The sequence below is a fragment of the Rutidosis leptorrhynchoides genome, chromosome 10, assembly GCF_046630445.1.
Source record: "Rutidosis leptorrhynchoides isolate AG116_Rl617_1_P2 chromosome 10, CSIRO_AGI_Rlap_v1, whole genome shotgun sequence".
NCBI lineage: Eukaryota > Viridiplantae > Streptophyta > Magnoliopsida > Asterales > Asteraceae > Rutidosis > Rutidosis leptorrhynchoides.
The window spans coordinates 334,473,835-334,490,855 of NC_092342.1; the positions used below are offsets into that span (position 1 = coordinate 334,473,835).

The window sequence follows — 17,021 nt, forward strand, 5'->3', positions numbered from 1 at the left end:
GAATTTCACTCGAGCTCCGAAAGCAGTGTGACCGGAATGGATCAACCAATTAGCCATCATCTATTTTAGATGAATTGGGGATGGGTTCGTAGTCTACTTAATCATTGGAGACAAGAAGAAGGTGATCCCTTCCATCCACCACATTGCCCTCTTGGTGAAGAACATGAGTCACTTACCGGCGAACCCGTTCGTAACATTATTTTCTCTCTCCTTTCCAGGATATGCCGCAACGAGTATAATATTACTAATATTATTGAGGCTATCTGACCTTTACTCCGTATCTTGCATGGTGAATTTTTTAGTAAAAAAAATTTTTACTGTCATGAAAAGCAAAACTTAATTAACAAGTGCATCCTACATCATTTCATTCCCTTTATAAAGCTCTTGACCTCTCTTTTTTATTCAAGAAACTTTAAACATCTTCTTTCACAATACAAAACAAAACAAATTTTCATCATCTATACTCACATCAAACCAGCACCAGCACCAGCATTAGCATTACCAACAACATCACAAGCCTCAACACCGTAAGCCGCATTACGAGCATCAACATCATACGCACCGCAGGCACTAAGGGATACCAACAATAATGAGTGATGAAGTATTAATTCATTATTTCATTTACGTTGAAGAAATATTCCGCGGCGATTATGTAATCTCTAAAGTTTTAGGGATTATTCATTTCTAGTTCCAACCGTAAACCAAATGAGATTAATATAATATTAACTCATTAAATCCATATTACACCTGAAGAAAATATACATACATATATTTTCATAAAGATTGTAATAAAAATTCTTTTGTACAAAATATTACTTGTGAAATTTTATTTTAACGGGTAGGTATACCCGAGAAATACTTAAGTTCACATTAATATGTTACACTGTACATTTTCAATGATGTTTCGACAATCGTTAATTATACTCTCTCCTTTCATAGCAATATACATCATTTCACAAAATTCAAGACAACCATTTTCCATACCAATTCAATTACATATTCTGATTTTGACAGATCAAAATCCAAGTCAAGATTTAAGAAGTGCCATCAATCTTAAATTCCTACATCCTTCAAAATCATACTTTAAATTCAAACTATACTAGAACATCACTTTCATTCACAGAACTCATAAAGATATTCGTATCATTCAAGATTCACGACGAATTCATTATACGGATATTGATGATGACAACCTGCGTCTAAACCCTTCAAAATTCTTGAAAACATCTCAACTAAGGAACAATCGAGAGAATGAACCAATCACACGATACATACGAAGAATATATGCATATAGATATGCATTCGGAGGACACTTGAACCTAAGCAAAGGTTCAACACGTATCCGTGTCAGATCCTTTAGCATTATTATTACCCAAAATAACTTTACAATCCCTTTTCAAAATAGCGAATTTTATCACAGCTCCAAAAAGATAACTTTGACTTTTCATCCGGAGTAGTCTTATTATAACCTTGATATATACGTTGTCTTTTCGCCATCGTTACTGGGGAACCTTTTATATTCCACCACATTAGTAGTAAGCTTACCAGCAACTTTATTGCTCTTTGACTTAAATCTCTCTAAAAGATCACTATAAAACCTTGTCATGTACCCATCTACATCTTGTAACAATAATTGTCATACCAAACCCCAGGAAGCATCAATAATTATTCTTGAATCTCACATCATTTCTACATATACATATAACATTATTTCCTGGAATTATAATTCTGAAATCCGGAATAGCACTTCAGCCTACGAATCAGTACTATAAAGTTTTGAAAAAGCTGAATGAAGCAGCAGAAACTGTAGACAACCGTAACAGTTAAAAGTTGATGATAAAGAATATTGTGTTAGCAAAGCACAGAAAAAGAGAAGGTTTGGAACTGGAAAATGGATTGAGCAAACCCTGAAGGAGGGTGTGGACAAATCACAAGGATGAAATCTACCTTCAAAGAATCCAAATGATTCGGTGTCTGCTAAAATCCTTAGCAAATACCTTGCTCCTTACTCTAAAACCCTTGCAGACAATATTCTTCATCATCCTCTTATCTTAAATATTCTAAGATATCATCGTATCTTCCATTATAAATATCCTTCATATTTCTGAAGATATTTTCATAACCATTTTTATCTGAAATTATTTATTCCTTCGCGTTATCTGTATCACATCATAAAGAAAACTGTTTTAGTTTCTAAATGTCTGAAACCTCTAAGTGTAAAGTATGAATGTTTTTGAAGTAATGTTGGGAACTGAAGCATGAGTTAGTATAATATAATGACACTTGATCAACGTGATTATATTACAGTAAGTCATGCTGAGTTTCTAAATGGAACGTAATGATTCACAGACCATAATGTCATCATGTGCCATGTTACATGACTCTTACATTCAATCTAATCTCTAAACATATCAAGAACATATTCTATTGATAGTTCTATCTTTTCCTTTGGATTCTGGTAATTTCACAAGTCAAATTGTGCTATTACAATTTCTCTCTTAGAGCATTAGCTATGTTCATTCCAAATTTCATATCTATGAATTCTAGACCATTATTCGCTTGACTTGAAGTCGGGAAAAGAAGACGGAAGCATGAAACTCCAAAATATAAGGAAAAATATAAGCACGAAGACAACGCAGAAATTACAAACCGTGTATATCGATGCGTACAGCAATATAAAGACACGGGAAAACTAAGAACACTATAACCCAAGAGCATAGTATAAATTAACGGATTCCTCCGGTGGGAGATGAAAAAGAAGAATGACAGATGTGATAGTCAAGAATGTATCAAGAATTAAAACTGGATGGAGCATATTGACGAATGTTTTGGAAGTACGAAGAAAGGAAGAAAGTATAAAAGATGGGAGATGTGGAAATAAGGAAACGTAGGAGGTTGATTTATAGTAAAATATCCGATAGAGAAATCGAGACAGATTATTGCATTAAATCGAAGAGGATCATAATTTCCTTAATCGCCGAAGAATCAAATCTTATATAGATTACAAAGATTTTCTTTAATCTGAAGAACCGTGATGACGTCAAAAGATAAGACGAATCCCTATTTTCTCATTTCACTCTTTTACGATAGCTTCACTCATACGTTTCGAGTAATCGAATTATTTTATCCATATTTCTCAGTCATGATAAAACCCTATGAATCAACTTATATTCGTCATAATAACATTCTTATTGTTAGCCATGACGACCTCGATCAAATTTCGGGACGAAATTTCTTTAACGGGTAGGTACTGTGACGAACCGAAAATTTCCGACCAAATTTAAACTTAATCTTTATATAATTCCGACTTGATAAGCAATGAATTTTAATAAATCTTGAACCTCCGAAAAGAGTTTTACACAAGCTTTTGGTCATCCTTTTATTCCTACGATTCACGAACGTCATAACTTGATTTAATTATTTAATTGTTTAATTATTGTGTATATATATGGATTTATATATATTTAACTTGAAAATATGATAATTAAGTATCTCATTAAGTATATTAACAAAGTATTATATATATATATATATATATATATATATATATATATATATATATATATATATATATATATATATATATATATATTTTCATACTACTAATTTAAAGAGTTTTCAAACAATATATATATTACTATTTAAACGACGTAATTAACTTATGTTAAAATGTATTTACATATAATGTATTACGAGTGTAAATACATCCTTACAAGTATTGAATACACTTTATAATATACCAATACATATAAAGGATAGCTATACTCGTAATTCTGTTCAATTTCCTCAAAGAATTCTACTCGCATTCATACGGTATTTTTACCCGTATTATACACAGCTTCTAGAAGTATTTACTATTGGTATATACCAATAGAAATCTGCAATTATTTGTGTAATATGTCATCCATGACCTAATAAATTTAATATGTCATGTATGACTTAATACAATTTAAGTTATCTTAGATATTTTCACTAAAAGCCAAAATTATAAGCTTATAAATAAGGACCATTTTAACTCATTTTTACTCCACATTTTCTTAAACTAAAAACGCACACTTGAATGCTCTCATATCATACTTTAATCTCAGAAACTTTCCTCTTCATAATCAAGGTAAAATACTTCTCAAAATCCTTGTTCAATTCCTTGTATAGTTGCTATCTTATTATACTTATGAAACTTGTAAAAACTAGAACTTGTTTTGATGAACACCAAGCTTGTTTGAAAAACTAATCTAATCTTTCTAAATTAACTCTAATAACACTTATTTATATGTATTATGATGTTATATTAAGTTAATATAAGAACTTATAACTTGTACATATGAAGAACACCTTGAAACTTAACATATATCCTTTAATCTCCATTCGGTAAAAAGCGGGCTGTTTTGGGTTGGGAATTAAAAACCTATCTTAGACTTTGAGTTTGAGGCTAAGACTTTGGAAATATGTTAATATATGTAAATAAGACTTCCAGTATTTTTTTTCATGATTTTAGACAAAGTGAAAGTATTTTATCAAAAATCATATATTGGGTGGATGCCGGGATTTTTCCAAATCTGTCCACCAACATAAAAAGAGGGTAAAGCTCTAAAAATTACTACTTGGGATGAACTTTTCGAACTGGTTTTGTAAAATTTACTTCTTAATGAATCCATAACAATTTGATTCACTTTAAACGGAGTTGTAATGAATATTTGGCGAGCAAAACAAAATCTGCTAAAACTAACGTTATATGGACGAAATTTATAATATAAAAACTCTATTAACCATATCCTTGTTAACTTTTCCTATATCCTATATATATTTGGACATGTTATCAGTAGTATAACAAAATATTATAATCTTGGTTAATTCTGTGATTGTATATATGTATAATAATATTCTTGGTACGTCCTAACACAATAAGTATACAATACGTTTTGATAAATCCTAAGACAATACGTACACAATACGTCTTAGTTAATTCTAAGACAATACGTATACAATACGTCTCTAGGTAGATGCAAAGACAATACGTATACAATACGTCGTGGGGTAATTCTAAGATTATATATATATATACCGATTATTGGACTGTTGGACTTTTCGGACTATTTTAGACTACTAACAAAGGACTACTAACAATGGACAACTAACATAAAATGTTAAAAATTATTATATAAGTATTCTATGAACTTGCTTTATTTTATTCATATGTCGTATTATTATCTGAATCGTTATTGTTATAGGTTCGTGAATCCAAGGACGACGGTCATATTTTTAATAAGTTGAAAACTTATTATTAATATACTTTTACTACTGTGAGTATATAGTCCCATTTTTAAACTCTACAAATATTTTTGGATGAGAATACATGTATTTTATGTTTTACGCCATAGACACAAGTACTTAAAATATATTCTACATTGAGTTGTACCACTTTGCATATCTTCCCTAATAGCTTGGTAACTAATATTTACATGTTGTAAGAACATGTATACGCGAATCCTATTGATAGATCTATCGGGTTTGACAACCCCAACCGGGCTAGTCGCTCTAGTATCGTAAACGGTTGCATAGTACTTCATTTTTACTACACTTGGTACAGTGTATGGAGATTTCATAATAAAGGGAATATGCCACATTAATGGTTAAGTATGGTTACCGAAGCGCTCAACAACTTATAGAATACTTTTATACACTTGCGAGTGTACATATATTTATAACTATGAAATGTTGTGGTCTATATTTATATCGATGATAAACCTATATATCTCACCAACCTTTGTGTTGACTGTTTACGCATGTTTATTCTCAGGTCCTTAAGAAAGTCTTCCGCTGTAGCATTATCTGAGCAATCTGTGCATGGAGTCTTATACTTTTATTTAAATAAAGTGTTGCATTCAATAACACCTTTGTCATGTATTATATTCGACTGTTATGTCACGTGTGTAGTATTTGGAAACCGATGTATTTTGGGGATTATTTCTTAAATAATCACCCACTTGTTTAAAACATGCATTATGTATAATAATGATGTGCTTTTTATGAAACGAATGCAATATTTTCTAAAACGTATCATATAGAGGTCAAATACCTCGCTATGGGACCAATGAGAACGTACTGCGTTTATAGTAATATGGACGGGTCGTTTCACAACTCATTACTGATTCTTGTGGACTAGAACGCGATAAAAGTCCAACAACTATCTATGAAGATAATGTAGCTTGCATAGCACAGATGAAAGAAGGGTATATCAAAAGTGACCGAACAAAACACATACCTCATAGATTCTTCTCATACACTCAAAATCTCATTAAGGACAACCAGATTGAAATGAGATATGTTCAGTCCAGCAAAAACTCTGCTGACCTTTTCACCAAAGCACTTCCAACTGCTATTTTCAGAATACACGTTCATAATATTGGCATGAGGCATGTTCAGAAAATGTAACAATTCAGGCGTTGTCTACTTGAGGGGGAGTCAACTCTATGCTGCACTCTTTTTCCCTTAGCTAAAGTTTTATCCCAATGGGTTTTCTTTAGCAAGGTTTTTAACGAGGCAGTACTAGTTATTCTCTAATAAAATTGCCATCCAAGGGGGAGTGCTATAAAAGTCAATTGTGGATGCTAATTTTATTATTATTATAAATATTGTATAGTAGATTTTTTGAGTATATATATGTGTTATGTAAGATCTTATAATGGACACACTTCTAAAAATATATAAAACACATAATTCTCTCATATTCCCTCTATATACTTATTAGTAGTCTACAGTCAAGAATCAGGCCACTAAAGGTAGTTATAAGCCTACTGAATTATAACACTATCAAGTTTTTAATTGGTTACTTTTTTATACTTCAAATTTTTTTTCTTTTGAAAAGCAAAGTAAGATTTTATTAATTAATGAAGAATTTACAAGAGTAGGAATATCACCCGAATGTCACACGAGAATCTATAGTTAATATTAAAATGCTAAAATGGTGATGTCATTATTAGGCTAATTCCTTTGTTAAGAAAAAATCAAAAAGAAAAGAAAAAAATCTAAGCATGGTGGGTGATGTCATTAATCTAAATATTTTTTAATTAAAATTAAATCATATTAATTAATTATTATTATTAAATCTTATTAATGATTATTTTAGTTATTAAGATTAAATAATTTTGAATTATTTTAATTAATTATTTTGAATTGAGTACGGGAAGGTATAAAAGCTAGGTAGAAGAAAATCAATTCTAGATTTATATTTTGATTTACATTTTTTAAAATAAAATGACAACCAATACCATCTCTTATGATTGGATGTTGATTATTTAATATGTATCTTAGGTGTTTGATGAAATGTTCAGCTGACGAGTTTCTTAGTCGGACTCTGTGATTCCACGGGTCATTAAACTAAACAACTTTAGCATTTACGTTCATCTAATACCTAAAACATATCATTAAGCTGTTTCCTTTAAACAAACTCGTAGTTTCACGGGTCATTTCACTAGTACATACAAAATATAACTAAGGGTGGTTGCAAAGTTAGCAACCCCTCATTGTATCATGTTATGTCAATATTACCCAAACGTGTAGATCTGTGCTAGGTCAATTTTATTTCTTGAATTTGGGATTGTGATTTGAGGTTGATTATTATCTCATTATTTTGTGTTTTGAAAACACAAAACATTGGGCCTTACAGGTTGCCTCAATATTGGGCTGTTTGTTGTGTATAAAACTCATTCAAGTCAGTTGTTCAAAAGCAAATTTGGTGGTTGTTCCTTTTATTGTGTTCGGTTGTAGGTTTGTTAATTTAAATGTGATGGTTTATTTTTCGTTTTTTTAGTTTTTGGTTTGCCCGGTCGCTATTTTTTAGTTCGTCTAGTTTGGTTTAGGTCACTTGTTGTTTGTTCAGTATCATTTTATAGGTTCTTTCATTGTTGAATGTAAGTTTCCCGTTCTTTTTTATTTGTGCTTGTTTTTCGGCCAAAAAAATATAATACTGTAATTGTTTTGGGTTGCGAACTTTGAGACATGTATATGGAGTGATAGCAAATTTAGAAAAATCATTTATTTCAAGTAACAAACATCTTAGCGATCACTGTAAAAGTTATTATATTGCAGGGAATGTGCAGACAATGTGTTCATAATTACACAATAATAAAGATGAAATACAGGATACAGATCAATTAACCAGCAGGTGAGCATCATTTTAGTTGTGGTGATACTCAAGTGAATATTTGTTGAACGACGTCGAAAGTGATAGCATATGATTAATCGCCCACGTCCAAATCTTGTAATTCTCATTGTCGTTCATCATATCAAGTTTGATCATCCCTCGAGTCGTTGTTAAAACGATGAGAAAGCAAGTCTCCCTGTTGTTTTTAGACTTCTGGTACAGTTCTACATGCTGGTCTAACACAACACCTACGTATTCCGAAACAAACAATAAAAAACTAGGTTACCTGATTTTATAATTCAATAAATATATATTGTTGTCGTGTATAACAGATATATAGTCGGGATAAACCGTACTTTCTTTTTTGACAGAGAACGCGTTCAGTAGATTAAGCTTCTTTGTTCGGAGAACAACCTGTTTATCAAAAGAGAAAAATAGTGACTTGGCGACTTAGAATTAACTAATATGTCGTGCAACGTACAATAAATTTGTCCACGTCCGTCCTGTTAATTTTAAAGTTCCTGTTCAATAAGCAAAAAGATGCCCTTCGTATACGAAAGTTTTTCATATACATAAGAATAAGTTCAATAATAGTGCAAAAAAATATAATTTTTTTAAAACCTTATAAATAAATGGACCATAGAATATATTTTTGGGCCCTTTTATATTTTAGGTCATGTGCAATTGCACACCTTGCACGTCCCAAAATCCGGCATGAAATTCTGTCTATACACCTTATTAATAAATAGTACCTTTGCTTCATGATTCAAGACAATCGATACTGATCTCATCAAACGTCGTCCTGTTCAACAATGGAAGTCAGCATTCAATGCGATTAAAAATGGATTAAAAAAAACAAAAAAAAACAAAAAAAAAGAAAGAAAGAACAGATAAATGTGCTTACCATCTGATGTTTTGATGCTAAGTTGATCTCCTTTTCTTAAAACTAATCGACACTGTTCAAAATCGTACTCGAGATCAGTATTATTTTCTTCAATAGGCAGTACTGGCACATTCCCGTTTAACCTATTCTTGCATCCTGATGATCTAGTTTTAAGCGTTGAAGCTCCACGCAACGCTAATTACCACACAATCAAAACTTAGTTCACGCGTAAAAAAACTATTCTAAATCCACACATTCAAAAAAAGAATTAAACATTATGATTTACATGTTGAAGCAGCAGCAGTGAGAGTTAGAATATCGTTTGCGTTTGTTGAGCTCATCGCTGAGCTCATTGCAGTGCTGATTTGATGTTTCTTTGCACCTATTGATTCTGCAGTTTTTGCACAATGAGCAGCCACCAAAGCTGCCGCAGTTGCAACTGCTGCTTCCTTGGCGCGGTTGCTGATATGCGAGTCGTTTGAATTCTCGGCAGCTATGGCTGCTAAAGTTGCAGCAACACCGGCTACTGATATTGCTGCGTGAATTTCGGCCTTTTGTAGCCTCTCATTTTCTTTTCGTTTTCGCTTAATCTCTTTTAACCATTTCTTAATTGAGAGATGTGATGATTTGAATGGTGTTATGTTCCATGATTGCTGCGAAAATTATGAGATGTTTTGTTAAAATATGTAGGATTATTCATTTGTAATTAATTGACATGTTTATTCAAATGGATTTTTGTACCCATTTTTTCCGAAAGCAGCTTCCGTAATTTAATTCGGGGTGCATAGCTTGCTGCATCCATATCCATGACTGAACAGAGATGAAGAAAACTCAGGAGGTGATGCGAAACAGATTATAAAATTGGCAGGCACATTAATGAAACAGTAGCTACATGAAAAACTCATAAAACTGATAAGAATAACATTCTGCTAAAAATTAGGGGTGCGTTTGATAAAACATAATGATTAAGCACTGAATTGTTTAAATCTGAATGATTTAAATGTTCTGATTAACAACACAACATAGTAATCTGTCTCATAATTATCCCGAATGAACTCATGATGTAAAATCAATATATTAGCCTTACAAATGAAAAATTCAATGAATATAATTGTTTGATAAGTGTTGTTGATATAATTTAAGGAGGATATTAAATGAAATGGAGGGTGTTAAATGGGTAAGAGAGTATTTCAACTGTTAGTGGTTCAATACAGATTGATGAATGGTTCAGCATCATCTATTATTCAGATCTCACAAACATTTAGTGCTGAACCATTAAGAGACAATCAAACGCACCTTATACCATGTGTTTCTGTATACAAATTGCTTGCTTCATTTGATAACACCTATGTAACTTACTTTTGCATTGCAAAAGTTTGGATAGCCTCTTTGGATTCAATAAAAGGAAATAAGTTTTACCTTGACATCATTAGTCTTCCATGGGGGTAAAGGCTTTGTTGTATCATCCATCCTTAAGCTCCCCAATTTCTGCAAATTTATTTCCATATATCATATCATTAATTAGTCAAATGCATGCATTATCATGTTAAAAAATAGTCTTATACGTATTACGGTCTGTGGTTATAGTGCATACCATGAAATTTGGGGATGTTGATCCATCATCAAAACTAGTGCTGTTGATCGAGAGAACGAGCGCTTGGTTTTGAAACTCGGGTTGTAAAGCTTCTTTAACTGCAAAATCACACCATGCTCTCGATAAAAGATCCATCGTCTCAGGATGAGCTTCAGAAAGTGTTGGCACATTATCATAATCCATTGGTTTTTGAGTTTAAGTTTATTATGGCTAATTGTTTTTAGTATTCGAGTAACTGAACATAATTTAGGTGTACTGATCTTTGAATATATGGTAGATGTGTCTATATATATATATACTTATAATACTGATGAACATGTATGCTTAATGATCAGGAATCTTCATTGAGTGCCAACATATGGTCCATGTTCCATCTGTAGAAGTAATTAGCATATAACTTTATGCCTATGTTATTATAAGAACTCAATCGTGTACAACAGAATAACAGCAATTAAGCCTTTTTCTTCATCATTATGATCACTAACCTTGAAAACAATAAAGTATTATTTGATCATCAACTTTAAATGACAGCCTTTAAGCTAGTTAATATTAATAGATCAATACATTAATGTGAAATACTTGAAAGACACATAAACTTAAGCACTCATACTCTAGTACTCTAGATCATATATAGTGTTCTAAAAAGTCCGTCTCATTAATCTAGAAGTTCATGTTCGAGAAAACAATTGGCCTTGTAAACGTTAAACTGTGTACTCCGTATATAAAAAAAAATATAATACTACTAAATAGTGATCCCAATCGCTGTTTAAAAAAAAGTTATCAAAGAAAAAATAATTGGTCCTAGTTAACTATATTGATTAGTTCGGATCTAATTAGGGCATGGCCGTGTTAGCAATTTAAAAGGCCCTGAGCGAAATTAAAAATGTGCCCTTATACATCTTCAATTTTTTAATACATATAAATAGATAATACTGAAATTTATCAATATGAAAAAAGTTATCAAGACAGCCGTATCAAAATGTTTTATTTTCAAATATTTATCATCTAATTATAATTAAACTATTACTTATATAAAACTACCCTCCTAACATTTTTAGAAGCAAAATTATTTATCAGCTCTATGTGTACATGCATATATATTCAAATTTGTGAGCCCTAGGCGATCACTCATCTTGCCCATGCTCGAAGACGTCTCTGAATTAGGGCATGTTTGTAAATTTATATTATCAGTTGATCAATCCATAATTAATAAGTTACTTAATTAAGGATTGAGTGCAATGAGATTAAGAGGGAGGATGAGATGTTTGATGATTATTTTGGGCCCTGATGGCCGTCTTTCACTTTAACAATCAAGTGATCAACCACCCCGACCCGGTCTTGATTGTTAATTAGCATGATTCACCTTGACGCGACGTAAAAGTTCCTTGGGCAAGATCACAAGAGAAAATTACAAAGGTCTGAGCAAATAGCAGAGAATCAACAACCTATAAATGAGATGCCAAGCTCCATATTTATAGTATTCAAAATATTCGCGGTCTGCGGATTGCTTAACTATCCGCGAAAACTTAGCGAAATGACCCGCAGTCTTTTATTAGTGCGGAAACTGATCCGCTATTGAAACGACCCGTCCATATTACTATAAACGCAGTACGTTCTCATTGGTTCCATAGTGAGGTATTTGACCTCTATATGATATGTTTTAGAAAATATTGCATTCGTTTCATAAAAAGCACATCATTATTATACATAATGCATGTTTTAAACAAGTGGGCGATTATTTAAGAAATAATCCCCAAAATACATCGGTTTTCAAATACTACACACGTGACATAACAGTCGAATATAATACATGACAAAGGTTTTATTGAATGCAACACTTTATTTAAATAAAAGTATGAGACTCCATGCACAGCTTGCTCAGATAATGCAACAGCGGAAGACTTTCTTAAGGACCTGAGAATAAACATGCGTAAACAGTCAACACAAAGGTTGGTGAGATATATAGGTTTATCATCGATATAAATATAGATCACAAGATTTCATAGTTATAAATATATGTACACTCGCAAGTGTATAAAAGTATTCTATAAGTTGTTGAGCGCTTCGGTAACCATACTTAACCATTAATGTGATTATTAAGAGTTTCCGCTGTTGCATGCTAAAATATGGACAAGATTTGGTGTCAGCATGTTTGTATAATATTGTTTAAAACTGCATTCGAGATTTATTTTGTTGTAACATATTAATATTGTAAACCAATATGTATTGGTAGTGTGTAAGTGTGATATTTTTAGATTATCATTTCTGGATAATGTAGGTGGTGTCCTTTTAACCTTGTCGATAAAATAAAGGTTATGGTTTGTTTTTAAAAACGAATGCAGTCTTTAAAAAATGTCTCATATAGAGGTCAAAACCTCACAACGAAATCAATTAATATGGAACGTTTATAATCAATATGAACGGGACATTTCAGTATATGTGTATTTTATTTACTAATGGTTAAAAGCAGAAGTTACGCGAAGTATATTCGAAAAGCTTGAAATATTCGCAGAAAATAAAGATAGCTGTGACGACCGGGAAATTTCCGACCAAATTTAAACTTAATCTTTATATAATTCCGACTTGATAAGAAATGAATTTTAATAAATCTTGAACCTCCAAAAAGAGTTTTACACAAGCTTTTGGTCACCCTTTTATTCCTACGATTCACGAACGTCATAACTTGATTTAATTATTTAATTGTTTAATTATTGTGTATATATATGGATTTATATATATTTAACTTGAAAATATGATAATTAAGTATCTCATTAAGTATATTAACAAAGTATTATATATATATATTTTCATACTACTAATTTAAAGAGTTTTCAAACAATATATATATTACTATTTAAACGACGTAATTAACTTATGTTAAAATGTATTTACATATAATGTATTACGAGTGTAAATACATCCTTACAAGTATTGAATACACTTTATAATATACCAATACATATAAAGGATAGCTATACTCGTATTTCTGTTCAATTTCCTCAAAGAATTCTACTCGCATTCATACGGTATTTTTACCCGTATTATACACAGCTTCTAGAAGTATTTACTATTGGTATATACCAATAGAAATCTGCAATTATTTGTGTAATATGTCATCCATGACCTAATCAATTTGATATGTCATGTATGACTTAATACAATTTAAGTTATCTTAGATATTTTCACTAAAAGCCAAAATTATAAGCTTATAAATAAGGACCATTTTAACTCATTTTTACTCCACATTTTCTTAAACTAAAAACACACACTTGAATGCTCTCATATCATACTTTAATCTCAGAAACTTTTCTCTTCATAATCAAGGTAAAATACTTCTCAAAATCCTTGTTCAATTCCTTGTATAGTTGCTATCTTATTATACTTATGAAACTTGTAAAAACTAGAACTTGTTTTGGTGAACACCAAGCTTGTTTGAAAAACTAATCTAATCTTTATAACTTAACTCTAATAACACTTATTTATATGTATTATGATGTTATATTAAGTTAATATAAGAACTTATAACTTGTACATATGAAGAACACCTTGAAACTTAACATATATCCTTTAATCTCCATTCGGTAAAAAGCGGGCTGTTTTGGGTTGGGAATTAAAAACCTATCTTAGACTTTGAGTTCGAGGCTAAGACTTTGGAAATATGTTAATATATGTAAATAAGACTTCCAGTATATTTTTTCATGATTTTAGACAAAGTGAAAGTATTTTATCAAAAATCATATATTGGGTGGATGCCGGGATTTTTCCAAATCTGTCCACCAACACAAAAAGAGGGTAAAGCTCTAAAAATTACTACTTGGGATGAACTTTTCGAATTGGTTTTGTAAAATTTACTTCTTAATGAATCCATAACAATTTGATTCACTTTAAACGGAGTTGTAATGAATATTTGGCGAGCAAAACAAAATCTGCTAAAACTAACGTTATATGGACGAAATTTATAATATAAAAACTCTATTAACCATATCCTTATTAACTTTTCCTATATCCTATATATATTTGGACATTTTATCAGTAGTATAACAAAATATTATAATCTTGGTTAATTCTGTGATTGTATATATGTATAATAATATTCTTGGTACGTCCTAACACAATAAGTATACAATACGTTTTGATAAATCCTAAGACAATACGTACACAATATGTCTTAGTTAATTCTAAGACAATACGTATACAATACGTCTCTAGGTTGATGCAAAGACAATACGTATACAATACGTCGTGGGGTAATTCTAAGATTATATATATATACCGATTATTGGACTGTTGGACTTTTCGGACTATTTTAGACTACTAACAAAGGACTACTAACAATGGACAACTAACATAAAATGTTAAAAATTATTATATAAGTATTCTATGAACTTTCTTTATTTTATTCATATGTCGTATTATTATCTGAATCGTTATTGTTATAGGTTCGTGAATCCAAGGACGACGGTCATATTTTTAATAAGTTGAAAACTTATTGTTAATATACTTTTACTACTGTGAGTATATAGTCCCATTTTTAAACTCTACAAATATTTTGGGATGAGAATACATGCATTTTATGTTTTACGCCATAGACACAAGTACTTAAAATATATTCTACATTGAGTTGTACCACTTTGCATATCTTCCCTAATAGCTTGGTAACTAATATTTACATGTTGTAAGAACATGTATACACGAATCCTATTGATAGATCTATCGGGTTTGACAACCCCAACTGGGCTAGTCGCTCTAGTATCGTAAACGGTTGCATAGTACTTCGTTTTTACTACAGTTGGTACAGTGTATGGAGATTTCATAATAAAGGGAATATGCCACATTAATGGTTAAGTATGGTTATCGAAGCGCTCAACAACTTATAGAATACTTTTATACACTTGCGAGTGTACATATATTTATAACTATGAAATTTTGTGGTCTATATTTATATCGATGATAAACCTATATATCTCACCAACCTTTGTGTTGACTGTTTACGCATGTTTATTCTCAGGTCCTTAAGAAAGTCTTCCGCTGTAGCATTATCTGAGCAATCTGTGCATGGAGTCTCATACTTTTATTTAAAAAAGGTGATGCATTCAATAACACCTTTGTCATGTATTATATTCGACTGTTATGTCACGTGTGTAGTATTTGGAAACCGATGTATTTTGGGGATTATTTCTTAAATAATCACCCACTTGTTTAAAACATGCATTATGTATAATAATGATGTGCTTTTTATGAAACGAATGCAATATTTTCTAAAACGTATCATATAGAGGTCAAATACCGCGCTATGGGACCAATGAGAACGTACTGCGTCTATGGTAATATGGACGGGTCGTTTCACAACTCATTACTGATTCTTGTGGACTAGAACGCGATAAAAGTCCAACAACTATCTATGAAGATAATGTAGCTTGCATAGCACAGATGAAAGAAGGGTATATCAAAAGTGACCGAACAAAACACATACCTCATAGATTCTTCTCATACACTCAAAATCTCATTAAGGACAACCAGATTGAAATGAGATATGTTCAGTCCAGCAAAAACTCTGCTGACCTTTTCACCAAAGCACTTCCAACTGCTATTTTCAGAATACACGTTCATAATATTGGCATGAGGCATGTTCAGAAGATGTAACAATTCAGGCGTTGTCTACTTGAGGGGGAGTCAACTCTATGCTGCACTCTTTTTCCCTTAGCTAAAGTTTTATCCCAATGGATTTTCTTTAGCAAGGTTTTTAACGAGGCAGTACTAGTTATTCTCTAATAAAATTGTCATCCAAGGGGGAGTGCTATAAAAGTCAATTGTGGATACTAATTTTATTATTATTATAAATATTGTATAGTAGTTTTTTGAGTATATATATGTGTTATGTAAGATCTTATAATGGACACACTTCTGGGAATATATAAAACACATAATTCTCTCATATTCCCTCTATATACTTATTAGTAGTCTACAGTCAAGAATCAGGCCACTAAAGGTAGTTATAAGCCTACTGAATTATAACACTATCAAGTTTTTAATTGGTTACTTTTTTATACTTCAAATTTTTTTTCTTTTGAAAAGCAAAGTAAGATTTTATTAATTAATGAAGAATTTACATGAGCAGGAATATCACCCGAATGTCACACGAGAATCTATAGTTAATATTAAAATGCTAAAATGGTGATGTCATTATTAGGCTAATTCCTTTGTTAAGAAAAAATCAAAAAGAAAAGAAAAAAATCTAAGCATGGTGGGTGATGTCATTAATCTAAATATTCTTTAATTAAAATTAAATCATATTAATTAATTATTATTATTAAATCTTATTAATGATTATTTTAATTATTAAGATTAAATAATTTTGAATTATTTTAATTAATTATTTTGAATTGAGTACGGGAAGGTAT

The 17,021-nt window shown here is 31.1% G+C and overlaps 1 protein-coding gene across 1 annotated transcript; it reads right to left on the minus strand.

Moving 5' to 3' along the window:
- Window positions 1-8,176: 8,176 nt before the first annotated feature.
- Window positions 8,177-10,803, minus strand: LOC139871828 (uncharacterized). The gene is made up of 8 exons (XM_071859574.1): window positions 10,621-10,803; window positions 10,446-10,514; window positions 9,768-9,836; window positions 9,313-9,679; window positions 9,048-9,221; window positions 8,896-8,945; window positions 8,500-8,557; window positions 8,177-8,391 (listed from the first exon to the last, which is right to left on the minus strand). The coding sequence occupies exons 1-8, from the start codon at window positions 10,801-10,803 to the stop codon at window positions 8,177-8,179; spliced, it is 1,185 nt and encodes a 394-aa protein (XP_071715675.1).
- Window positions 10,804-17,021: the final 6,218 nt, after the last annotated feature.